Source organism: Mobula hypostoma, chromosome 6 (genome assembly GCF_963921235.1).
Source record: "Mobula hypostoma chromosome 6, sMobHyp1.1, whole genome shotgun sequence".
Classification (NCBI taxonomy): domain Eukaryota; kingdom Metazoa; phylum Chordata; class Chondrichthyes; order Myliobatiformes; family Myliobatidae; genus Mobula; species Mobula hypostoma.
Window position 1 is genome coordinate 116,939,438 of NC_086102.1, and position 26,613 is coordinate 116,966,050.

The 26,613-nt window shown below is 41.9% G+C and overlaps 2 protein-coding genes across 3 annotated transcripts in view; one reads left to right on the forward strand and one right to left on the reverse strand.

The window, feature by feature from the left end:
- Positions 1–7,224, forward strand: part of ical1 (islet cell autoantigen 1-like) — a 137,663-nt gene extending 130,439 nt beyond the window's left edge. For both annotated transcript variants that reach the window (XM_063051553.1, XM_063051552.1), the window contains exons 12-14: positions 825–1,085; positions 2,827–2,937; positions 4,498–7,224. In XM_063051553.1, coding sequence (XP_062907623.1) covers positions 825–1,085; positions 2,827–2,937; positions 4,498–4,613 — 488 coding nt within the window. In that variant the 3' untranslated portion in view covers positions 4,614–7,224. The remainder of the gene's footprint in view (positions 1–824; positions 1,086–2,826; positions 2,938–4,497) is intronic.
- Positions 7,225–25,694: 18,470 nt separating this feature from the next.
- Positions 25,695–26,613, reverse strand: part of fam117bb (family with sequence similarity 117 member Bb) — a 219,564-nt gene continuing 218,645 nt past the window's right edge. The window contains exon 8 of the mRNA XM_063051555.1: positions 25,695–26,095. Coding sequence (XP_062907625.1) covers positions 25,786–26,095 — 310 coding nt within the window. The 3' untranslated portion in view covers positions 25,695–25,785. The remainder of the gene's footprint in view (positions 26,096–26,613) is intronic.

Sequence of the window (26,613 nt, forward strand, 5' to 3'; positions counted from 1 at the left end):
GTGGACCTGAGATTCATTTACTTGCAGGCATTCATTCATTTACTTGCAGGCATTCACAGTAGAACAAAGAAATACAATAAAATCAAGGAAAAGTTACAAGACCAAGAAACAGCCAATGTGCAAAAGAAGACAAACATTACATATAAAATAAATAAATAATATTGAAAAGTTCTTGAAAGTTAGTCCATGGGTTGTGGAATCAGTTCAGTATTGTGGTGAGTGTCAATAATCCATGCTAGTTCAGGGCTTGACGGTTGAAGGATAATAGCTGTTCCTGCATCTAGTGGTATGGAATCTAAAGCTTTTGTGTTCCTTCCTGATGGCAGCAACGAGAAGAGAGCATTTTGATCTTTTTTTTTATCCCCACTGGTTGTTAAATAATCTTAAACTTAGAGAGGTCACTCACCAACAAAGACAATATTGATCTTCCATCGAGAGGACATGAAGCTCCAGATTTTTAATAGTGAATTCCAGGAGTGGCAGGTGCACTGGACTGAATGCCCCTCGCCATTTTCGCCGCAACATTTCAATAGTGGCTGGACCTTAAAATAATTGCTAGAATTGCTTTAACTGATGGAACTGTGAAATACCCTATCAATTGAAAACTATACTTTTATTTCTTGAGTACAGTGTTTATAGTTTGTGAGCCAGTGGTTAATTTTCTTAATTTTGAGCGAAGTTAGACCACTGTTACTCTCTGACCTTGCTCTGTAATGTCAGGCCTCTTAGTGTTTAACAGGAATTTACCATCTGCAGTGAGTATCCCACTGAGTGAGCGCTGTTTTGTGAGTTGTTATATGTGACCTGTGCCCTCTGTGTTGCAGTACCCAGGGACCCACTGGAAGGCGTGCTGGAGAGTGACGATCTGGAGAAGCACGAGCTGACGTTTTTGAATGACCTGCTGAACCCAAATCCCAATGCAGCTAGTGACTTTGGCCATGAGTGGCAGAGCACAATCGATAGCTCGGGTCTTAGTCCGGGCCCCACGTTGGAAGGTGCTGATCTCAAACCAGCTGAGGCCCCGGCGGGTTTCCTGCCATCCCAGCTGTTTGACCTCAGCCACAACACGGCAGGAACTTTCATTGGTGAGTCAGCCTGTGCTTTCCCATCCCCTCTACACATAAATGTGCTCAGCAGTCATCTCACTCTGCAAAGGGGAAGCCAACTGTAGTAGTTCCAGAAACAAAGTTCACTGGCAGAAAGTCACTCTGTGTGTGTGTGTGTATTGGTGTTGTTTGCTGCAACTTATTTTGTATAAGTGTTGTGTAATTACCATTAGCTTTCTTCATTATTCTCTACAAACTGTCTGTTATCACTGATTCAGCTGAAAATCAGTTCCAACCTTCTGTTATCAGCAAGCCTTTACCTAATTGACTCACCAATTACTGCCCCTAACCTTTAACCCCCAGGCAGTCTCCTGTCTATTCTGTTGAGTAAGTCTCAGAGAAGCCAGCATTTGATATCTGTCCTGGTTTCCAAAGTTCTTTGAGCTCAGTGTGTGAGACTGAGGTCACAAAGGGGCCTGACAGAGGAGGAGTGCCGTCAGTGAACTGGTTGAGGTGCTTCAGTACCACAAGTTATGCTCATTTATTTCTGATTCCAACAAATTTCCACTGGAGGCATTTGAACCAGTGATTACTGGGTTGTTGGTCCAATAATTTAACCAGAAGGTTACTACAGCCGAAGGAAATCCACAACTTCAGCATGTTCGCTTCACAGAGATGGTGCTCCATTATCCCTGCTCATTTATCTGATCTGATCCAGTAAGTTGAGTGGATGACAAAAGGGGGTGTGTGTATGTTCATCACACAACACTGAGCATTTGTCAGTAACTGTGTATAATGTGAGTATGCTTGACATTATGGTATACTCCCCAGACTGTGCTCCTGTAGGAGACAGGTGCCCAACAGAAGTGCCCAACTCGTAATGCCTTTCACTGTAATTGGGCAAGGTTATGGAGAACCTCACACAACAATACATATATGTATGTGGCTGTCCAGTTGGATTCATTAGCAATCAAACTGTGGATCTTAATTAATCTTATTCTGACTCCTTAGAACATAAGACTATAAGACATAGAAGCTGAATTAGGTCATTTGGTCCATCGAGTCTGCTCCACCATTCCATCATGACTAATTTATTATCCCTCTCAACCCCATTGTCCTCCTTTGTTCCTGTAATCTTTGACCCCCCCTACTAATCAACAACCTATCAATCTCCACTTTAAATATATCCAATGGCTTGGTCTCCACAGCCACCTGTGGCAAAGAATTCCACATATTCACCATACTCTGGTTAAAGAAGTTTTTCCTCATCTCTGTTCTAAAGAGATGTCCTTGTATTCTGAAGCTGTGCCTCTGGTCCTAATCTCCCCACTATAGGAAACATCCTCTCCTAGACAACTCTATCTAGGCCTTTCAATAGTCAGTGAGAGTTCCCCCTCATTCTTCTAAACACTGAAACTTCTAAGCTTAGCTCAAAGATACTGAGATGAATCTCAGAATCCCTGAAGTTGCTTGATTAAGACAAACTAAATCTGACAGGGATCTAGTGCATGCTGTGAGGTAGGTTCCCCTTGTATCAATCTCCAGTGTGGTCTCCAGTATATGGTCCTAGTAAGGGAGAATAAACTAGGTACTGTTCAAATCAATCATGAAACATCAGATATAGAATCCCATCTAAAAGTCTGTTGGTTGGGTAAGTGTATGATGTGGAGCTCAGCAACACTTCTGTTGCCGACGTACGGTCATTACTATTACAGCTTGTAGTGTATCCTATCTCACACAATGGAGGCCAGTTTACTGATTGTACTTTTCTATTTTTAAGGTTGGACTGATCTAACAAAACCACAGCCAATGCCACTTCCTGTCCCACAACAGCCAGAGCCAAAAGCACCAGTACAGCCATCCCAGAACCTACCAAAGGTTCCACCCAAAGGTTAGTGCGAGAGACTGATGCCAGTGCTATAATCTAAATGATCAGATAGCGAGTTTCACATCCACCAACATTTCAGTAGGCAAGATCAGCAGAATCTGTCCTCAGAAGAAGTCTCACCTTTGTACCCCTGCACACACACCCTGTGTCTCCAAGATTAGCAGAATCTTTCACTGTACTGTGGGCATGACCAGAAAGAAAAGGATTTCACACAAAGAGAATTTAATATTTGCATTACACTGCAGAGGACTGCCAAAGACATGAAATAATTGTCATTAGAGACATTGATAGCTGATTTCTGCCGTGAATAACAGAGCCATGTACACTCAGTGGCCATTTTATTACGTATGCAAGCAGAACCCAGTTGGTTTTCTGCTGCTGTGCCCCATCCACTTTAAGTTCAGAGATGCTCTTATGCACACCACTGTTGAAAGGCATGTTTATCGGAGTTACTGACACCTTTCTGTCAGCTTGATCCAGAGCCACTCACTGGATGTTTTATTGTTTCACATCATTCTCTCTGAATTCTAGAGACTGTTACATGTTAAAATCCCAGGAGATCAGCAGTTACTCGAACCACCCCATCTGACACCAACAATCATTCCACAATCAAAGTCACTTAGATCACATTTCTTCCCCATTCTGATGTTTGGTCTGAACATTTGAACTTTTTGCCCACGTCTGCATGCTTCTGTGCATCAAGTTGCCACATGATTAGCTGACTAGATATTTGCATTAATGAGTAGGTGTACCTAATAAAGAGGCCACTGAGTACAGATGAAGAAAGGGTCATGTTGTGATCTGAAATCACTTGTCTCCAGAGTCAGTTACTGATGGAATGTGAAGGACATCAGTCTGAACCAAAATCTTCATTGTTGTGTGAACCCTGGGATTAGCACATATATGCTTGTGTTATGGTGAACTGGCTTCCCAAAACTGTGTTTACATTATGTGGAGTTAGAGACCACATCTTGGAGGAGGAGATGGCTGGTGTATATCAGCACACCTAGAAATGGAGAGGTATGAGTTAGCACCCTTGGTTGGAAGTGAACAAAGTACTTCTAAGTGCTGGAATACACCAGTTAACTCTGTCCTTTGAACTCATGGTTAGGATTGCTCTGACAAATGATTCAGATGCCAAAGCCTGATGGCAATGATATACTAGATCTCACTTAGCACTAGTGCAAGATTAGGGAGCTCAGAACCTGCATGTACTGTGCCCAGAGGGTATTAAGCACATGGGTAGAGTTTGCTGCATTGTCTGGTACTGCTTTTGCTGGATTTGTAGTGCAGAGGCTGTCCAACCAGACACTGTCTATGGAACCAGGGGTCTTCACCTAAGGCAGCATCTGTAGGAAGAGGTACAGTTGACGTTTCGGGCCGAGACCCTTCTCTCGGCCTGAAACATCGACTGTACCTCTTCCTAGAGATGCTGCCTGGCCTGTTGCGTTCACCAGCAACTTTTGTATGTATTGCTTGGAATTCCAGCATCTGCAGATTTCCTCATGTTTGCGTCTTCAACTAAACTGGTATTAATAAGTCAAATCTTTTCTCTCCCCGCAGCTGCCAAGAGCAACACGCAGGACAAATCAGCCTGGTTTAACCTGTTTGCAGATCTGGATCCTCTCTCTAACCCTGATGCTATAGGTCGAACAGATGAAGAGCTGCTTAATGCTTGAAACTGGAGGGAACAAAGGAAGGAGCTACATTATACTGTATTCAATTGTCTCACTGCTGCAATTAATTTATGTTTACCAAAACACTAAGACCGTTAAGTGAAATTTAAAAAATGAGGGTCAGGGTATGATAAATCTGCTAAACACTTGGGATGCAGTGCTGGTGATGCTAATTTCCTGCTTAGTTTCACGTATTGCCAGTGCTGCTGCAACCCCAGATCGTTTTCATGTTTCCCAGGCCGTTCCTCAGGGTACTGGGTACACTACAGGTCCTGGGCTGTGTGAGAGGGCTACATTTGTATAGTGACCCACAAACAGTCCAGGCCCTTCTACAGGGTGTGTTGGAGCATTTGGAAATCAGCTGCATTCTTCTCAAACTGTGCATTAAAGTACTACTGTAAAATATTTATACCATGGGATTTCTCTGAGTAAAATGGTCATTTTAAAAGAATGAATATGGGGTTGTTCTTTGGATGTACAATTAAGAGCTTTCTCTGAGATTTGCCTGTTTGCCTTTGACATGTGGACTGCTAATTTTAAAACTCTGCAATTTATATTGTTATACCTGAATGCCTCAAGAAGGTATTCCCTTTGGCACTGGATACAAGCAGCCTTTCAACATTTTCTCCCTGTAGCTACATCAAGGCAGTTACTCTAACTCCCATCAGTTGGAATGGTGGCCTAACTTTAGTTACTTTCTGCTTGTAATTTTGGAGATCAGTTAGTTATTCCTCACAACTAACCTCAGTGTTGATATTGTGCCTGGTTAGGTGCGACTTTACAACTAGCCCAGATCTACTGCAGAGGAAGCAAGATCCAACATGCATCTGTGGGAACAGTCACCATGTACACCGCTTTGGGAGGTGGGAGATAAATATTAGAACTTTCTCTGAGGTAGAGTGGCATGTGAACTGTTTGTTAACCTAGGGCTGAAATTCCTGTTAAAAATTTGGGATGTGCAATACACATTAAGTTCTTAACACTGACTGAACTGTCAAAGATACCTTGTAAAGGCAAAGGTACAGAGCTGCTGGATGGCAGTCCCAGGCTCTGGCATGTGTTGGATCATCAGCAATGGCTGAGTTTTGACACATGAAGCAGTCACTGGGTTAATTTGGTACTGTAAGATCTTCTGTGGAATATATACTTACATGAAGATAAAATCCTTTTATCATACAAAAAAGCAGCACTGTATTTATCCAAAAAAAAGCTAAAACTATTAAATCCCATGCTACATTACTACTATTAAATGGCAAAAATTTTGTTCCATGGATTGAACTGCACTCAAGTGTGCTTATAAAGGAAAACTGTTAGCTCATCAAAGACTGAAGGTAAATCCTGGCTTTATACACAGAATACGGCAACACCAAGTTAAAACCTGCAATAACCATTATTAGATTAGACTGATTACCTGGTCCTTGATTAGGTTTTAGGGTTGGGTGAGAGAGCACAGTTCTCTCCAGAAAATGTGCCTTGGGGCCTGGATAAAGATGTACATTTGATTGCAACTTGCTTAGTACCACAATCTGATCTTGTTTGCATCCAGTAAAACTTCCCTGTCTACAATTGATGATAGAACACAAAGGACATTTTCTGCATAAATGCCTCAAGTAAAAAGCCTAAATAGCATGTGCACATAAATCACATCATGATTTTTGTGTCATGTAATACATCTGCTTCAAGCTGCTATCACAGAAATTGAGATTCAGCTAGATCAGAGTACCGAGTTACAAGGAATTACACACATAATCCCTGAATAAACCTCACCTTAACTCTCAATACTAAAGAAGCCCTCATTTCCTTATTGGCATCCATTAAGGATTTGTTTCTTCGTGGGCTCTTTTTTTAATATAAAAACTGTTCTTTAGCAAGAGTATAGTGTACTTCAATTAACAAAGCAGTTTGGCTTTGCATAACAAACTCTTAGCAAATATAGTTGAGCAAGAGAGCTTTCTTAATCACCGTAAAGATTTGTCTAATTGTAGAGATGAATATATTACAGATTCTACTTGTTTCATTGGGTAAATGTACAAAGGGCTTGTGCAGTCCTGCACATCACATTCCAAATATGTTTTACTATGTCCAGTCCCAAATGTAAATGCAAACTGACGTGCATTATTCCATGAGTGTCTAGGCTGTTTCTCACTCAGCAGTTCTTTACCTTCGCCTATATGTCACCATTAGCCTAGAATGGGAAATGGTCCTCAGTACAACTGTAAGGCTCCCCTGCCACCTATACCATGGTACCTTCCTGTCTCACAGTAAGTAGCAGCTACCTGAACAATGCAACAATGCCTACAGTTAACAGGATTGGTAAGAACTGGCAAATAAATGCTCACGCTATTTCTCATCTATTATGCACTAATAGTAATTCAATAGATTAATGGAGAAAAGTAATCATCTGTCATTTCTAATGCACGTTAAATTTAAGTCTAATGGCAATTAAAACTCCAATACTAGAAATTCCCACTGTAGACTCCCAAATTTTCTAAATATATTGTAATTTCACTGAAGGGATCTCATTGTAGGTTCAACATTTTTTTTCTAAAAAGTAGCATTTGAGCTCTTTGTACTGAATGGATATCTGGAAATTGCCTCTTCTATTAAAACCAGTTTCTCAACATGTGGCTAATGATTTTATTGATCTGTTTGAACTTACCTTTGTAACCTCATAGAGTCGAGCAGGAGAGTGTAACATTGACATTTTATCTCAGTTATCCAGTATCATGAAAGGCAGTTCTTCAGTCATAATTTTTTTTAAACAATGAAGATCCATCTGCTGCCAGAAATCAGCACCTTAAAAAAGTAATCAAAATCATACCCAAAGTACTGGAATACTTGATGTGCACCTTTAAGCCATGAGAACAGCGTGGTCTAATAGCTCATCAATCTCCATTACAATACACCATTTTGTTCCTCTCCAAACACTTTATAGCCTCCCTCTAAACTACACTTGCAATATAGGAGAATAAGAAGTGATTTGTAGAAATATTTAAAATTATGAGGCACAGATAGGGGAGTCCAAATCTAGAGCCATAGATTTGGGATGAGGGGAAAGATTTAAAAGGGGACTGAGGGCAACTTCACATAGGTGATGAGTATATGGAATGATTTGCCAGAAAGAGTGAGGCAGGTACAATGGTATCGTTTAAGAAGCATTTGGGTACTGTAGGTACATGAGGGGAAGGGCTGTGTCATATGCAAATATAGCAAGGACACAGGCCCTTTGGCCAATTGGTCCATGCCAACCAGAGCATCCACCTTGCTAGCCCCAGTTGCCCATGTTTAGCTCATAACCCTCCAAACCCCTGTCCTCCATGAACTTATCCAAAAGCCTCTTAAATGTTGCAATTGTACCCAGGTCAACCACTTCCTCTAGCAGCTCATTCCGGATACTCTCTACCTTCTGTGGAAAGGAGTTGCCTTTCAAGTCTCTCTTAAATCTCTCCCTTCTTGTATCAGTGCCCCACACACAAAATGCTGGAGGAACTCAGCAGTCCAGGCAGCATCTAAGGAAAAAAGTACAGTGGATGTTTTGGGCCGAAAGCCTTCAGCAGGACTGGAGAAAAAAAAGCTGAGTAGATTTGAAAGGTGGTGGAGGGGGAGAGAGAAACGCCAGGCGAGAGGTGAAACTTGGAGGGGGAGTGATGAAGTAAAGAGCTGGAAAGAGGATTGGTGAAAGAGACAGAAGGCCAGGGAGTAAGGAAAAAAGGGGGAGAAGCACTAGAGGGAGGTGATTGGTGGGCAAAGAGATAACATGAGAGAGGGAAGGGGAGTGAGAAATGGTGAAGTTGGGGGGGGGGGGGGGAGTTGGAGGCATAACCGGAAGTTTGAGAAATCAATGTTCATGTCATCAGGTTGGAGGCTACCCAAACGGAATACAAGTTGTTCCTCCAACCCAAGCATGGCCTCATCACCACAGTGGAAGAAGCTATGGATGGACATATCGGAATGGGAATTGGAATTGGAATTAAAAAGGGTGGCCACTGAGAGATTCCGCTTGTTCTGGCAAACTTCAGAATTTCAGGTTCCCTGGCCCCTATCATCTTATTTTTACTATGCAAGACCAGTCCCTATAGACCTCCGTCCCCCACCAGGAATGCCTCAAAGCACTCCATTTCTTTCTGGACACCAGATCCAACCAGTTCCCCTCCACCACCATTCTCCTCCGCCTAGCAGACTGTCCTCACTCTAAATAATTTTTCCTTTGGGTCCTCCTACTTCCTTCAAACAAAAGGTGTAGCAATGGGCACTTGCAAGGGTCCTAGCTGTGCCTGCCTGTTTGTTGTCTACGTGGAACAGTCTATGTTGCAAACCTATACCGGTGAGCGTCCCGCACTTTTCCTACGCTATATCGACGACTGCATTGGTGCTGCTTCCTGCACCGGTGCTGAACTCGTTGATTTCATCCACTTTGCCTCCAACTTCCACTCGGCCCTCAAATTCACCTGGTCCATTTCTAACACTTCCCTTTATTGATCTCACTGTCTCTATCTCCAGAGACAGCTTACTGATCGATGTCTATTATAAACCAACAGACTATCCCTCGTCCCACCCTGCTACTTGTAAAAACTCCATCCCCTTCTCTCAATTCCTCCACCTCTGCTACATCTGCTCTCAGGATGAGGTTTTTCATTCTAGAACGAAGGAGGTGTCCTTTTTCAAAAAAAGGGGCTTCCCTTCCTCCACCATCAATGCTGCCCTCAACCGCAACTCTCTTCCATTTCATGCACGTCTGCTCTTACCCCATCCTCCCACTATGCTATCAGGGATAGGGCTCCTCTTGTCCTCACCTAGCAGCATGTCCAGCACATAATTCTCCGAAACTTCAGCCACCTCCAACTGGATCCCACCACCAAATAACTTCCCCTCTCTCCACTTTCTGCTTTCCACAGGAATTGCTCCCTACATGTCTCCCTTATTCATTCGTGTCCCCCCCAATGATCTCCCTCCTGGCATTTATCCTCGCAAGTGGAACAAGTGCTTCACCTGCCCCTACACTTCAGTCCTTCCAGGTGAGGCAACACCTCACCTGTGAGTCTTGGGGTCATATACTGTGTTCGGTACTCCCAGTGTGGTCTCTTGTATATTGGTGAGACCCGAAGTAGATTGGGAGACCGCTTCTCCGAGCATCTATGCTCTGTCCGCGAGAAGTGGGACCTCCCAGCGGCCATCCATTTGGGCCCGAAACGTGGACTGTACTTTTTCCCCATAGATGCTGCCTGGCCTGCTGAGTTCCTCCAGCATTGTGTGTGTGTGTGTGTTGTTGGATTTTCTCTTGTTTGTATTTGTGCCCTCTAGTATTGGCCTCCTCAGCCCTGGGGAAAAGACGATGACCGCCCACCTTATCCATACCCCTCATGATTTTATGAACTTCTATGAGGTTACCACTCATTCTATACTCCAAGGAATAAAAATCCACGTGGCCAATCCCATCCTCTCCCTAATAACTCAGACCCTTTAGACGAGGTAGCACCATCGTAAATCTCTTCTGCACACTTATCAGGAATTCTCTGCAATTTATTGTAATCTGCCTCACTATCAACAAGACCTCCTAATTTGGAATTAAAAGCAGAAGTAATAACAGGATTTGGCTAGTCAGTCCCTCAGTTGCTGCCTTATTCAGTTCGAACCCAGCTCTTCAGCTCCTCAACTCCATTTTATTCATAACCTTGAAAGCATTAAAAATTAAACTAGCTTTTAAAATTTATTCATGCAATGTAAACACCCCAACAAGGAAAGAAATCACATCCGTTGTGCTCAAAAGGAAGGCAGTGAGTCTCTTGAACTATTTCCGTGCATAGTAGATGACAAAAACAGATCAGGAGAAACTCATCTGCAGAATCCTTGGCGTCAGAGGAACAGATCTTACCTGGAGGTTTGAGAGGTTAAGGAGGCCAATACTAGAGGGCACACATCCAGAAGTGGTGGGGAGGGTGTAAGTAGAAAGGAGATGTGCAAGGCAAGTTTCTTTTTTCCCCTATGGTGGTGGGTGCCTGGAATGTGCTGCCAGAGGTGGGAATGGAGGCAAATACAATAGAAGAGTTGATGAAGGACTCCCATCACAGGTTATGGTATTGAGGCAGGAAAATAGAATTAAAACCAACATTAGACTTATCATGACCTTGTTAGATGGTGGGACTAATGCAAGGGACCATTTGTCTCACTCCTAATATTCATGTTAGGCATTCCACAGTGATCTTAGTGATAACATCTGTTCCATATTCAGGATGGCTGAGTAGCAGAGTGGTTAGTACAATGCTTTATAGTGTCAGCAACTCAGGTTCAATTCCCACTGTAAGGAGTCAGTTCTCATGACAATCTGGATTTCCTCTGGGTGCTCCAGTTTCTTCCCACAGTTCAAAGGCGTACTTTTTGGTAGGTTAACTGGTTATTGTAAGTTGTCCTGTGATTAGGCTGCAGCTAAATCAGGGATTACTGGGCAGCATGGCTTGAAGGGCCAACTCCAATAAATACCAACAAACATCATTCATAGCCCCTGGTCTGCCTGCTCTCCAGTGGTGGGGTCAGTATTTTCCAGACAACTGGTGTTAGCCTAAACCCCCAACCCATTTCTCCTTCTGTGGTAACAGAAGATTATCAATAAATTAATCTCAAGAACATGACAAATAGAATATAGAGCAGTATAGCACAGGAACAGGCCAGCAAAAGAGCAAATCAAAAACTACCAAATATTAACACCTCCTATCTACACCATGTACATATCCCTCCATCTTCCTTACATCCATGTGTCTATCCAAAAGTCTCTTAAAAGCCTCTACCACCATCCCAGGCATCCAAATCTCTCCGATTAAAAAAACTTACCCCTTGCATCCCCCTTGACCCTAACCCTCTCACCCTCTGGTATTAGTTATGTCAACCTTGGGAAACAGATACTCTGTCCACTCTAACTATGCCTCCCAATCTTGTAGACCTCTATCAGATTCCACCACTACAGAGAAAACAAACTAAGTTTATCCAGCCTCTCGTGATAGCACTTTCCCTCTAAACCAGGCAGCATCCTGGTAAACCTCTTCTGCACCCCCTCCAAAGCCTCAACATCTTTCTTATAGTGGGGTGACCAGAACTGTAGCCAATACTCCAGATGAGGTCTAACCAGTTTTATAAAGTTGCATCATAATCTGACTTTTGACCTTAATGCCTCGACAAATAAAAGCAAACATTCTATAAACCTTCTTAACCACCTTGTCAACCTGTGTAGCCACTTTCAAAGAACTACAAACTTGGATCCCAAGGTCTCTCTGCTCAGCAACACTGTTAAGGATCTTGCCCTTAACAGTGTACTGTCTCCTTGCATTTACCCTACCAAGATGCAACATCTCACATTTATCTTGGTTAAACTCCATCTGCCATTTCCCAGCCCATATCTGCAACTGATCTATATCGTGCTGTATTCTTTGCCAGTCTTCTTCACTATCCACATTTCCACCAGTCTTGGTATCACCCATAAATTTACTAACCCACCCATCTACATTTTCATCCAGGTCATTTATATACATTACAAAGAACAGAAGTTCTAGCACTAATCCCTGCAGAACTCCACTAATTACAGACCTCTGGTTCAATATGTCCCTTTAATCACTATCTTCCGTCTTCTATGTGCAAGCCAGTTCTGAATCCAAACAGCCAATTCACCATGGAGCCCATACATCGTAATCTTCTGGATTAACTTCCCATAAGGGACTTTGTCAAACACCTTACAAAAATCCATGCAGACAACATCCACTGCCCTACCTTCATCAATCTCTCTCGTCACTTTCTCAAAAAACTCAGTCAAGTTGGTAAGTCACAACCTGCCTCTCACAAACCTATGCTGGCTCTCCCTAATTAATTTGGACTTCCAAATGCTCATATATCCTATCCCTAAGAATTTTCTCCAATTTTCTTACAAATCACATGAGACTCACTGGTCTATGGTTCCCAGGATTTTCCCTTGTTCCCTTCTTAAAAAGAGGTACATTAGCTACAAGCCAGTCCTCTGGGACCTTGCCTGTGGCTAGAAAGTACGCAAAGATAATGGTCAAGACCTCAGCAATCTCCTCTCTTGCCTCCTTCAATAACCTGGGGCGAATTCCAACAGGCCCAACACTTCTTCAACCTTGACCTCTAAATGCCTTAACGCACTTATATACTCTGCACTAATCTCCTGGTCCTCCATATCCTTTACCTTGGTAAATACTGAAGCAAAGTACTCAGTAAGTATCTGACATCTGACTCACAATCTCCGCATCTAAGATGTCCCCCCCCCCCCCGCCACCGTCCTTGAGTGGTCCCACCCCTCCCTAGTTATCCTCCTGCTCTTGATGTAGGTATAGTATGGCTTGGGATTCACCTTAAACCTACTTGCCAAGGACCTTTCATGGCCCCTCCTGGCTTTCCCAATTCCCTTCTTTAGTGCTTCTTTATACTCGTCATGTGCTTCATTTGATCCTAACTTCCAAAGCTTTACATACTTCATTTTTCTTCTAGACTAAATTCATTACCTCTCTAGACATTGGACCATTGCTACACCACCAAGAATGCCTTCTGTGCTATTCCACCCTCTCACTTCGGAAAGTCTGATCACCTAGCTGTACTTCTACTCCGAGTATAGGCCGAGACAGAAAACTGCAGCACCAGCAGTGAGGACAGAGAAGGTTTGGACAAGGGAAGCTCAAGAGTGCCTACAGGACTGCTTTGAATTGGTGGACTGGACTGTATTCAGGGATTCATCTTCGAACCTGGATGAGTATGCTGCAGTTGTTACCGACTTCATTTAAACCTGTGTGGATGAGTGTGTGCCCACAGAGACTTACTGTACATTCCCAAACCAAAAGCTGTAGATGAACCAGGAGGTATGTCATCTGCTGAAGGCTAGATCTGTGGCATTCAAGTCTGGCGACCCAGGCCTGTACCAGAAAACCAAGTACAATTTGTGGAGGGCTATTTCAAGGGCAAAGAGACAATTGTGAACGAGATTAGAGGTGACATCGGATGCATGGCAACTCTGGCAGGGTCTGCAAGGTATTACTTCCTACAAAGTGAATGGCAGCAATGAGTTCATCTGGTAGAGAAGCAATGCCTTCCATGCCCGCTTTGAAAGGGGGCAGCTGTGAAAATCCCTACTGCACCTGATGACCTTGTGATGTCCGTCTCAGAGGCCGATGTTAGGCTGTCTTTAAAGAGAGTGAACCCTTGCAAGGTGGAAGGTCCCGATGGAGTACCTGGTAAGACTCTGAAAACCTGTGCCAACCAATTAGCAGGAGATCTCAAGGCCAGATGGAATGCACCCTCGTGTTCTGAAGAAAGTAGCTGTGGAGATTGCGGAGGCATTAGCGATGATCTTTCAAAAGTCGATAGATTCTGGCATGGTTCCGGAAGACTGGAAGATTGCAAATGTCACTCTGCTATTTAAGAAGGGGGCAAGGAAGCAAAAAGGAAATTTCTAGACCTGTTAGCTTGACGTCGGTGGTTGGGAAGTTGTTGGAGTCAATTGTCAAGGATAAGGTTACAGAGTACCTGGAGGCATATGACAAGATAGGCAGAACTCAGCATGGATTCCTTAAAGGAAAATCCTGCCTGACAAACCTATTACCATTTTTTGAGGAAATTACCAGTACGCTAGACAAGGGAGATGCAGTGGATGTTGTATATTTGGATTTTCAGAAGGCCTTTGACAAGGTGCCACACATGAGGCTGCTTAACAAGATAAGAGCCCATGGAATTACAGGAAAGTTACATATGTGGATAGAGCGTTGGCTGAATGGCAGGAAACAGAGAGTGGGAATAAAGGGATCCTATTCTGGTTGGCTGCCGGTTACCAGTGGTGTTCCACAGGGATCAGTGTTGGGGCCGCTTCTTTTTACATTGTACATCAACGATTTGGATTATGGAATAGAGGGCTTTGTGGCTAAGTTTGCTGACGATACGAAGATAGGTGGAGGGGCCAGTAGTGCTGAGGGAACGGAGAGTCTGCAGAGAGACTTGGATAGATTGGAAGAATGGGCAAAGAAGTGGCAAATGAAGTACGATGTTGGAAAGTGTATGGTTATGCACTTTGGCAGAAAAAATAAACGGGCAGACTATTATTTAAATGGGGAAAGAATTCAAAGTTCTGAGATGCAACATGACTTGGGAGTCCTTGTACAGGATACCCTTAAGGTTAACCTCCAGGTTGAGTCGGTAGTGAAGAAGGCGAATGCAATGTTGGCATTCATTTCTAGAGGAATAGAGTATAGGAGCAGGGATGTGATGTTGAGGCTCTATAAGGTGCTGGTGAAACCTCACTTGGAGTACTGTGGGCAGTTTTGGTCTCCTTATTTAAGAAAGGATGTGCTGACGTTGGAGAGGGTACAGAGAAGATTCACTAGAATGATTCTGGGAATGAGAGGGTTAACATATGAGGAACGTTTGTCCACTCTTGGACTGTATTTCTTGGAGTTTAGAAGAATGAGGGGAGACCTCATAGAAACATTTCGAATGTTAAAAGGCATGGACAGAGTGGCAAAGTTGTTTCCCATGATGGGGGAGTCTAGTACGAGAGGGCATGACTTCAGGATTGAAGGGCGCCCTTTCAGAACAGAAATGTGAAAAAAATTTTTTAGTCAGAGGGTGGTGAATCTATGGAATTTGTTGCCACGGGTAGCAGTGGAGGCCAAGTCATTGGGTGTCTTTAAGGCAGAGATTGATAGGTATCTGAGTAGCCAGGGCATCAAAGGTTATGGTGAGAAGGCGGGGCAGTGGGACTAAATAGAATAAAATGGATCAGCTCATGATAAAATGGCGGAGCAGACTCGATGGGCCGAATGGCCTACTTCTGCTCCTTTGTCTTATGGTCTAAAGCCATGTCCTCTTGTATTGAGCAGTGGTGCCCTGGAGAAGAGGCGCTGGCTATCCACTCTATCTATTCCTCTTATTATCTTGTACACCTCTATCATGTCTCCTCTCATCCTCCCTCTCTCCAAAGAGTAAAGCCCTAGCTCCCTTAATCTCTGATCATAATGCATACTGTCTAAACCAGGCAGCATCCTGGTAAATCTCCTCTGTACCCTTTCCAATGCTTCCACATCCTTCCTATAGTGAGGCGACCAGAACTGGACACAGTACTCCAAGTGTGGCCTAACCAGTTTTATAGAGCTGCATCATTACATCGCGACTCTTAAGCTCCATCCCTCGAATTAAAAAGCTAATACCCCATAAGCTTTCTTAACTACCCTATCCACCTGCGAGGCAACTTTCAGGGATCTGTGGACGTGTATCCCCAGATCCCTCTGCTCCTCCACACTACCAAGTATCCTGCCATTTACTTTGTACTCTGCCTTGGAGTTTGTCCTTCCAAAGAGTACCACCTCACACCTCTCCGGGTTGAACTCCATCTGCCACTTCTGCATCCTATCAATGTGTCTCTGCAATCTTTGACAATCCTCTACACTATCTACAACACCACCAACTTTTGTGTCATCTGCAAACTTGCCAACCCACCCTTCTACCCCAACATCCAGGTCGTTAATAAAAATCACGAAAAGTAGAGGTCCCAGAACAGATCCTTGTGGGACACCACTAGTCACAATCCTCCAATCTGAATGTATTCCCTTCACCACGACCCTCTGCCTTCTGCAGGCAAGCCAATTCTGAATCCACCTGGCCAAACTTCCCTGGATCCCATGCCTTCTGACTTTCTGAATAAGCCTACCGTGTGGAACCTTGTCAAATGCCTTACTAAAATCCATGTAGATCACATCCACTGCACTACCCTCATGTATATGCCTGGTCACCTCCTGAAAAAACTCTTATCAGGCTTGTTAGACACGATCTGCCCTTCACAAAGCCATGTTGACTGTCCCTGATCAGACCATGATTCTCTAAATGCCCATAGATCCTATCTCTAAGAATCTTTTCCAACAACTTTCCCACCACAGACGTAAGGCTCACTGGTCTATAATTACCCGGACTAAACCTACCATATTTTTTTGAACAAGGGGACAACATTTGCCTCCCTCCAATCCTCCGGTACCATTCCTGTGGACAACGAGGACATAAAGATCCTAGCCAGAGGCTCAGCAATCTCTTCCCGCGCCTCGTGGAGCAGCCTGGCGAATATTCCCTCAGGCCCTGGGGACTTAATGTCCTAATGTATTTTAACAACTCCAACATCTCCTCTCCCTTAATATCAACATGCTCCAGAACATCGACCTCACTCATATTGTCTTCACCATCATCAAGTTCCCTGTCATTGGTGAATACCGAAGAGAAGTATTCATTGAGGACCTCTCTCACTTCCGTAGCCTCCAGGCACATCTTCCCACCTTTATCTCTAATTGGTCCTACCTTCACTCCTGTCATCCTTTTTTTCTTCACATAATTGAAGAACACCTTGGGGTTTTCCTTTACCCTACTCGTCAAGGCCTTCTCATGCCCCCTTCTTGCTCTTCTCAGCCCCTTCTTAAGCTCCTTTCTTGCTTCCCTATATTCCTCAATAAACCCATCTGATGCTTACTTCCTAAACCTCATGTACGCTGCCTTCTTCCACCTAACTAGATTTTCCACCTCACTTGTCACCCATGGTTCCTTCACCCTACCACTCTTTATCTTCCTCACCAGGACAAATTAATCCCTAAAATCCTGCAAGAGATCTCTAAACATCGACCACATGTCCATAGTACATTTCCCTGCAAAAACATCATCCTAATTCACACCCGCAAATTTTAGCCTTATAGCCTCATAATTTGCCCTTCCCCAATTAAAAAATTTCCTGTCCTCTTTGATTCTATCCTTTTCCATGATAATGCCAAAGGCCAGGGAGCGGTGGTCACTGTCCCCCAGATGCTCACCCACTGAGAGATCTGTGACCTGACCCGGTTCATTACCTAATACTAGATCTAGCATGGCATTCCCCCTAGTCGGCCTGTCCACATACTGTGATAGGAATCCGTCCTGGACACACTTAACAAACTCTGCCCCATCTAAACCCTTGGAACTAATCAGGTGCCAATCAATATTAGGGAAGTTAAAGTCACCCATGATAACAACCCTGTTATTTTTGCACCTTTCCAAAATCTGCTCCTCTGTATCTCTGCTGCTACCAGGGGGCCTATAGAATACCCCCAACAGAGTAACTGCTCCCTACCTGTTCCTGACTTCCACCCATACTGACTCAAAAGAGGATCCTGCTACATTACCCACCCTTTCTGTAGCTGTAATAGTATCCCTGACCAGTAATGCCACCCCTCCTCCCGTCCCCTCCATCCCTTTTAAAGCACTGAAATCCAGGAATATTGAGAATCCATTCCTACCCTGGTGCCAGCCAAGTCTCTGTAATGGCCACAACATCATAATTCCATGTATGTATCCAAGCTCTCAGTTCATCACCTTTGTTCCTGATGCTTCTTGCATTGAAGTACACACATTTCAGCCCTTCTACCTTACTACCTTTACACCGTTTATTCTGCTTCTCTTTCCTCAAAGCCTCTGATCTGGCTTTACTCCATGCACTTCTTTCACTGCTCTATTGCTCCGGGTCCCATCCCCCTTGCAAACTATGAGATGCAGTTCTGTATTTTCCTGCTTACCAGCATTAAAACATCATCTTTTACACAGGCTATGGTCAGCACCTCTGACATAACAGCAGTAGTGGCATCACAGCCATGACCACTCCTATCTCAGTGCACAGCACATGCTAGAACAAGGCATGAACAAAGAGCTCCTACTATTATCTATGCCCACCAAAGGCAGCTGCTGGCTCCCCTAAATAATACCAGCTACCTGCACCAACTAAAGCTGAGATTGGACTGTGTATTTTCCCACAAACAGCCATTGCCAATGAAGGTAGAAATGAATCATAAACCTCTGTGCTGCAGCTTAATGTAAAGAATCCTCCCATACATTCATCTTCAACTTCAGCTGTCCCAGAGGAGGCAGGAGGAAATGTGGAGAAGGGCTGAGAAAGAAGATAAACAAACAATGGAGACTCTTTGTGGGATCAAATAACAAGAAATCAATAATGAGCTAGATAAGAAAACACTACAAGAAGACCAAAAGAACAATTGTAAGCCAGTAGCCAGTCTCATAAGCAAACCAATTGCAAAGTAGTTATTAAGTTAGGAAAATCCCAACGGTGTTAAAATTAAATTCAATATAGTTCCTGGCTGAACTCTGGGAGTAACAGCTGCTTGCCTGTCTTTTTGGGCCAAATAAGGCTTAATTTCTCTGCCAGTGAGCATCATATTCCTTTTCAGACTTACAGTGGAACATTTATAAGTAAAGTATGGTACAAATGGCAGTTTAATTTCTTCCTATCAAAATGTTGGAGTTATCAAAGAATTGATTTATTAGGATCACTTCAGTTGACTTCAAGGATGGAGTATCAGAATAAATTTGAAATAGAAACGCACAGTTCCCATCAAATAATATTACAAATGCAAGAATATTTAAATTCATTGGCTAAGCATACCAATCCTCAGGATGCAAAAAGTATTATATCAATGCAATTTTTTCCCTATAATCTTGAAAATAGTACTGGGTTTATAAAAAAAGACCCATGGTTAGGCCAACAGATCCAGTGTGCCTCGAGTATGTTAGCTTAATGCATTGAGGAGTTTGCTGCAATAGTTTACCATGAAATTCAAGACAGCGTTTCTAGATGCAGTACATAGAGCTTGGCACAAGAAAAAGGTTTAGAAAATAGACATTACAATTACTATATAACTTCCCCAAACATACTAACAATTCAAACATTTTCCTTAGCCCAAACTTCTATAAAAGCCAAAGCAATTTTAAGACATCTTAAACACTGAAAATTGACTTAATTTATCCAGCCTTTACAAAGGCTTCTTTCACATGAGAAAATGAATCAAAATTGGAAAGGTTTAACCTTCTTCTCCCAATGTTTTGCTTACCAATGGCTCTTTCCTCCAAAACCAAACTTTATAGGGCAGCAGTAACTATCTGAAGAGAAATTCTGATATGAAACTTGAGATACATGACTCTCCGTGGAACATTTATATACCAATTTTCTTTATTAGTTTATAACAGTCCAGTCATCATTAGAGGATACTGTAAATATCTTGCTACAAGTTTAATATCTACTCAATCAGAATAGTTTTGGTAACGACAGAGGAGATATCAATTTCTTTCCGCAGGGTGGTCTTCCATCCTGTTTTGAACAGCCTAATGTGGATTAGAAAGGATATTTAAAAACGGAAACATTAATGTATAAAGCAAATAAGCAACTTCAGTATTAAGTGGTAGCAACTTCTGACGGGACAAGTATTCACGTACTCAATTCACAATGCAACTGAATAAGCAACACAGGAATTGAAACAGTTCTTAAAAGCTTAGCTTTCAAATAAAGTGTTATTTCCTGCATTCATATAGAATACATGTAGTTTCTTCAGAAAAGTGGCTATATTTTGATAAGGAAGATGTCATACTGCAGCTTGGAATGGAAAGGCAGAGAAAGCAAACAGAAGAGCACAAACATGCAGCAGAGCTGGACTGGCTAGACCAGGAGCTCACAAACCCGTGGTATACATATCCGTGGAGCATGCAATTCATCCGGCAGTTTGGAAGAGAAATTATGAGATGATAAAACTTGTAATGCCATTGGTATTTATACTCTTGACATGCAAATTCATAAAGTGGTCAATGAATGACAGTGAGCAGTGGTCTCTCCAATGCCTGCTGCCTATTTTGTTGCTAGTGAAGCTGACATGTAGGATGGGTTGGGAATGTGGTCTTGTGCTGCTTTTTGCTCTAGATGGGATCTAGTCTGGAGGGATTAAAACCCAATGCACAGATGGCTTTAACTTCAAAACTCTAATATGTATCATCCTGCCACTAATTTAAAAAAAAAATCTCAACTGGGTATTTAAATTTCTTAAAATCCTTTAGTAATATCGATTAAAAAGAATGGTGCCAACAATAGTTTTATAGTCGATGTTAGCAATGACAATGGAGACAAAGTTGATAATGATTCGTGTGGGGTTGGAGATGGATGTCAGGGCAAGAATAACAGCAAATCGAGTGAAGGTAATGGAAGGGGCACGTGGATGTTGTAGTGAGACTGACGACGCTTGGATTGTCATGACAATGTGAAGTATAATCAAAGCTCTACACAATGTAATGCTTTCGAGAAATATAGTACGCACTGCCAATCTGACAGGGAGATCAAAAGAAGCTGTGAGAAGTGTGGAAAGGTGAGAAGATTCCACGTAAACACTTGCTCTGTTGCCAAACAGAATGTTAAATCAGATGTTTTGACTGATATGAGAGTGACTCAGAATACAAGATGTGATGTGGGTTTTGTGGCAAGAGATTTGTGATCAAGTTTGCATTAGATCAAGATTTGGGGCATAGCCACCCATGTGATTTAAATGATGAAAAAAGCATCAGTGTAAGAGGCAAGAATGTAAGGAAGGATAGGGTCTTCAGTGTTCATAGTACAAGTTGAGGTGGATATTGGAATTGAGGAGTTAATAAAAAGGACATCAAAATATCACATGTTAATTACCCAAGAGCTGGGCACTAATCTAATAAATAGATTACGTATAAGAGGAAGACAACTGATTTCGGTCATGGTAGTTGGGCAGTAGGTTGTTTGAATCTTGTGGTGACGTGCACTCATAGGGCTACTGTGTCCTGCAGTAATGAGAAGTGCAAGGTCATTGGAGATAACTTTACAGATGATAAGCCCTTGGTAGAGATGAAGACTTTACTAATGAAAGGCATGAGGAGGACAGAAACAAACAGGTTATGAGCTCAGATAATGACAGGATTAGTCATAATACGGATATGGACAAAACTGAATCAGACAGTGATCAGACAGAACATCATTTTATTTGTTTGGATAGAGCATCAAAGATAATCATATGGACAACCAGGGCAGATATTGTCATGCAAAGGTTATTGCTATTCAGGGGAATGCTGGTAGAGGTTTGCAACTGATTGGTAGATCAGTATGCTCAGGTTTGGTAACTTCTAGACTAGTTACAAGAACAAAAAGCAGTTTGTGAAATTGGATCTGACCCTTTCATTACCTTAGTGAAGGATGAGAAATAGGAAGTAGCTCAAAGAATTAATACAGTGTCAACATGCCAGGTTTTCTTCGATACACAAAAAGAGGTAACTAAAGGGAGGGGATAGGGCACAGAACCCATTTTGTTCTAGACAGTGATTGAGCTATATCATCTATAATGGATACAATACTGGTCAACCAAACACAGTTAATGCTGCTATCACAACATCAGGGATCCAGTTGTATTTTAGTTGCTGTTTTTCAGAGCTTCTACATTCTCTCCATGAGTGTGTGGGTTTTCACCAAATGTTCCAGTTTCGTTCCATCCCAAAGTGTGTAAGTAGGTTAATTAGCTATTGTAAATTACCCCTTAATCCATAGGTTAATGGGGGAAAAATCAAAAGGGAATTGTTTGATACATTGGAAAGAAATAAAGAGAGGGAAGAAAGACTAATGGCATTACTATCCTGGGAGCCAGCATCTCCACAATGAATCAAATAGCCTGTCATTTGAAGAATATCCAGGCAGTTGAGTGCATTTAGTTTGTATATTTCTAATTCCACTGCTAATAATACAGTGCTCATTTCTAAGTAACCTGGTTGTAAGCAATTTTGCAGCTTTTAATTAATGTCATTAAATATTTAGTTTCTATGGAAACCTAACTTTCAAATACAATTAGTTAAACTACTACTCTAAGTTAATGCTCTGTAACAGACTCCAAATAGTAGCTCCGCCCCACATCATCAAACATTCCTGCAGCAGTAAGACCCCTCAACTGGAATAAAAACAGAAAATGCTAGAAATATTTAGTAGATTAGACTGCATCCAGGCAGAGAGAAGCAGAATTAACAAATTGGCCCAATGAATGAACTTTATTGATGGATCTGAAACATTTCTCTACTGATGACATGTAAGTGTTATACAAAATGTTCCAGCATTTGTTGTTTTCCTTTTGGCTTTCCAAGATCTACTTCCTTTTTGCTTTTTGATTCCTCAATTGAAGCCATTTTGAATTAGATCTTCACAGGATAAAGGTCCTTTTTTAATGTAAATCTGCAAGAGATCAAATTCTAAGCCAAAAGCTTCTAAGCTTTTGCTTCATCACACACAGGCTGAAAACTGTTTAAGATGTTAATCTTAAAGCTATTTAAGAATTGCTTCAGTAAAAATGAGCATCGCTGCAGAACATATGGAAGTCAATGCAGTGTGTCTTCTCCCCCACTGCTGCCATATTTATGTAGAACTGGCATTTGCCAGATTTTCACGAACTGTTAAAGATCTTTTGATGTGAGCAAGAACTTATCATATGTAGTATTAGCTACAAGGCTTATGGTCAGAATATTTAAGTAAATAGTATTTGGGCATATTGCTCATCCACATATCAAAGGAGAGAACACTCTTGCTAATATCTTGATGCCAACTGCTGCTGTGTAACCCAACACTCCTTCTCCTGTTTTTTAAAAACTTGACCATTTTATCAGTCACAGCCATGAGTGCTGCTCACAATGCTTTTGAGGTTTGAAAAAGATCCCCAAGGCTTTCTGATAGATGAATGCTACTGACACAACTCAACCTCCAGAACCTTTAGGAGTGACTGAAGAGACAGCACATTATACCCCATCATCTGTAATTATAGGGTGCATTCTATGTATCTAAAACACAAGAATTCTGATACAGTGACTGACCCACAATGCCAATTTACATAATTTATCTGACACCAAGCAAATTTCTAATCACAAAGCTAATGAACACTACTGATGAAGGGAATGTGAGGCAGTTAATGCAGACTGGTATTTGTTCTGGCATTTACAATGGTGCTACAAAGTTCGTGAACCCTGTAGAATTTTCTCTATTTCTGCATAAATATGGCATAAAATGTGATCAGATCTTCACTTAAGTCCTAAAAACAGATAGAGAACCCAATTAAATAACACAAAAACATTATACTTGTTCATTTATTTATTGAGAAAAATCATCCAATATTATACGTATCTGTTGGAAAAAGTATGTGAACCTCTGGGGTAATGACTTCTGCAAAAGCTATTTGGAGGCAGGTTTTCCAATCAATGAGATTGAAAGTGTGGATTATAGAGGTGCCCTGTCCTATAAAGAAAGACACAAAGTCAGGTGACTGACAGATCCCACTCTTCTCTAGGAAGATCTGCTTATGTGCACCATGCCTTGATCAAAACAACTTTCAGTGGATCTTAGAAGAAGAATTGCAGAGATGCATGAAGCTGGAAAAGGCTACAAAAGCACTTCTAAAGACCTGAATGCTCATCAGTCCACAGTAAAAGAAATTAACTACAAATGGAGACAACTCAGTACTGTTGCTACTCTCCCCAGGAGTGGGCATCCTGCCAAGATCACACTATGCAATGCTGAAGGAGGTGAAAAAGAACCCAAGGGTAACAGCTTACAGAAATCTCTAAAACTTGCTAAACTCTCTATTCATGTGTCCACTATAAGAAAAACACTGAACAAGAATGGTGTCCACGGAGGAAACCACCCCTCTCCGAAGAAAACTTTGCTGCACGCCTCAAGTTTGCGAAAGACCACCTGGGACGATGTTCTGTGGACAGGTGAGACAGAAGTTGAACTTCTTGGGCAAAAATTCACAAAAATGTAATGTTAGATCATCTTTCTCAATAAATAAATGAACAAGTTTAGTGTTTGTTGTGTTATTTATTTTATTGGTTTGTCTTTATCTAGTTTTAGAACTTTTGTGAAGATCTGAACACATTTTAGGTCATATTTATGCAGAAATAAGAGAAAATTCTACAGGGTTCACAAACTTTCTAGCACCACTGTAACTATATGTTGTTTGGTCTGTACTTCAATATTTGTTGTTGGCAAAAAAAAGTCCAAAAAAAATCTAAATAATCTACATGATTAAACATCTATGCCATAATCATCTAAATAAAAATCAGCCAAAAACCATTTATCATTGCTTAACAAGAAAGCAGGAGAAAGAGTGAACTCACAGCATTTTAGATTAAGTTCACCATATTCTTTAACCTGCAGGTACTACTGGAAATTTCAACACCATAGTACAAACCATTCATATGATTTGCTCAATGTATTTCCATAGTTCTGAGGATACTGAACATTTGAAATAAGGAGGGAACTTTGTTTGTTCTCCGAGTAAAAAGTCTATACATTGCAAAAGCTTTCCAATAATGAATCATTTTTAAATCTAAGGAGTGCTTGTTCCCAGTGAAATGCAATTTTAAAAAACACCTTTTAAAACTTACAATATTTAGACTAAAATCTCTGTGGATACTAAGCCCAAAATATAAGCTCAGTTAGCTTGCAATAAACCCTGAGCAGAGACGAAATCCAGCTGTTTTCAAGAGAAGCAAGCACACCATTAAAGAACAGCAGAGACAAACAAAGTAAGGGGCTGGTGTTATACTGTTCCATAAGCTCAGATTGCAATGGTGTGATCATAATAGTCCACAGTTGATAGGGAGAAAAAGCAGAAGGCGGCAAAAAGCCTTAACACTGTTTCACTTGCTATCCCAGACTGGTAATATGCACAAAGAACAACCTGCCACAATCCTGGAAATTCTTTAGTATACCTGAATGTGTTTTCTCTTGTGAAAGTGGCCAGTGATGTAGTAAATATACACAACCACAAATGAAACAAGGAAAATTTCCTGAGAACAGAACTACTGTAGCACTCAAGTGGCTTCCATTTGCCTTTGATTAACTTGGAAATGTTAACCTTATATATAATATATATATAATCTTTATTTAAATGTAAACAGAACAGGAACCATTAAAAGATATGGCTCCACAGAGGAAGGGGGAAATAGTGACAGCTGTGGTCCTTTCAAGTAACATTTTTGCCCAATCACCTTGTGCCCTTCCACAGATTAGTCTTTAGTCTTTGTGCCCATCAAGGGGAAATACTCCACACTAAAACAAAATGTTAAACATCATGCACCTAACAAGATCATCCCCCTTTGTGAAATGGTCTCGAGAAAGGCATTTCCTTAAAGTTTCTGTTGTTGGGTTTGATTGGACCCCTTGACCCACCCTCCCACCACCCTACCCCTCCCACCTCCCCACTGAATGTACCCTAGGCTGGAAACCTTATTGCCAAGTTGCAGATATGTGATGCTGCTGTAGGTTTCCCCAGTGAAGGCCAGCTTCACTGGTTCATTTCTCCAACTCTTCTGTCTGTGCTGAATGCTGGTGTACTGAAGACTGCACGTGGCCCATGCAGGTGCCTCTGGAAATTCTGTCTTGCTCCAGATGTGTTGGCAGCGGTTGTGCAAGTGATACCGTCGGTATGACTGCTGCTGGGACGATGATGCTGTGATTGGAGCTCTTCAACGTTAAATCTTGCGTAGGTAGAAGTGGCTTCAGGATGCTGACCAGACAGAAAGCAGAACCGCTTTTTGGTATAAAGTTCACTTTGTTTTTATCTGGGCAGAAGAACTGGGGAATTTCATGCAGCTGCTTTGGTCTGTAATCAAGAAAATGCAGAATTAGGCAAAAGAATTTTTTTTTAAATTCAGCCTGTCTTCAAAGTTAATCAATAGAAAGCTTGTTTCCAGTGTAGCTCATAGGTTTCAGTAGGTCAGCCTTGTAGAGGATGGATTGAGCCAAGTCAAAGATCCAAATGCCTAATGTGGACATTTCTGTGTTCTAGTGGGATAGTCAATTTACCCACTCAATGGATCACTAAACCATGTCACTGTTCAAAGAGAATAGGCAAGTTCTCCACTGATCGAATTGCATTAGTCAGCATTAACATGTTGTATTAAATAGTCAGCATTAAACTAGTGTTAATACTGATGTGGAACCCACCTCACCAACTACTACATACATGACTTAACGTCACTTTATGCACATACAATCAGCCTATGTATATGACAGTTGTACACTACATTTTATGGGATTACTCTTATAATTTTACAGTGGATCCTGGTTAATTGGTCATCCATTAATTGAGGCAGCCGCTTATTTGGGACAACTCTTACA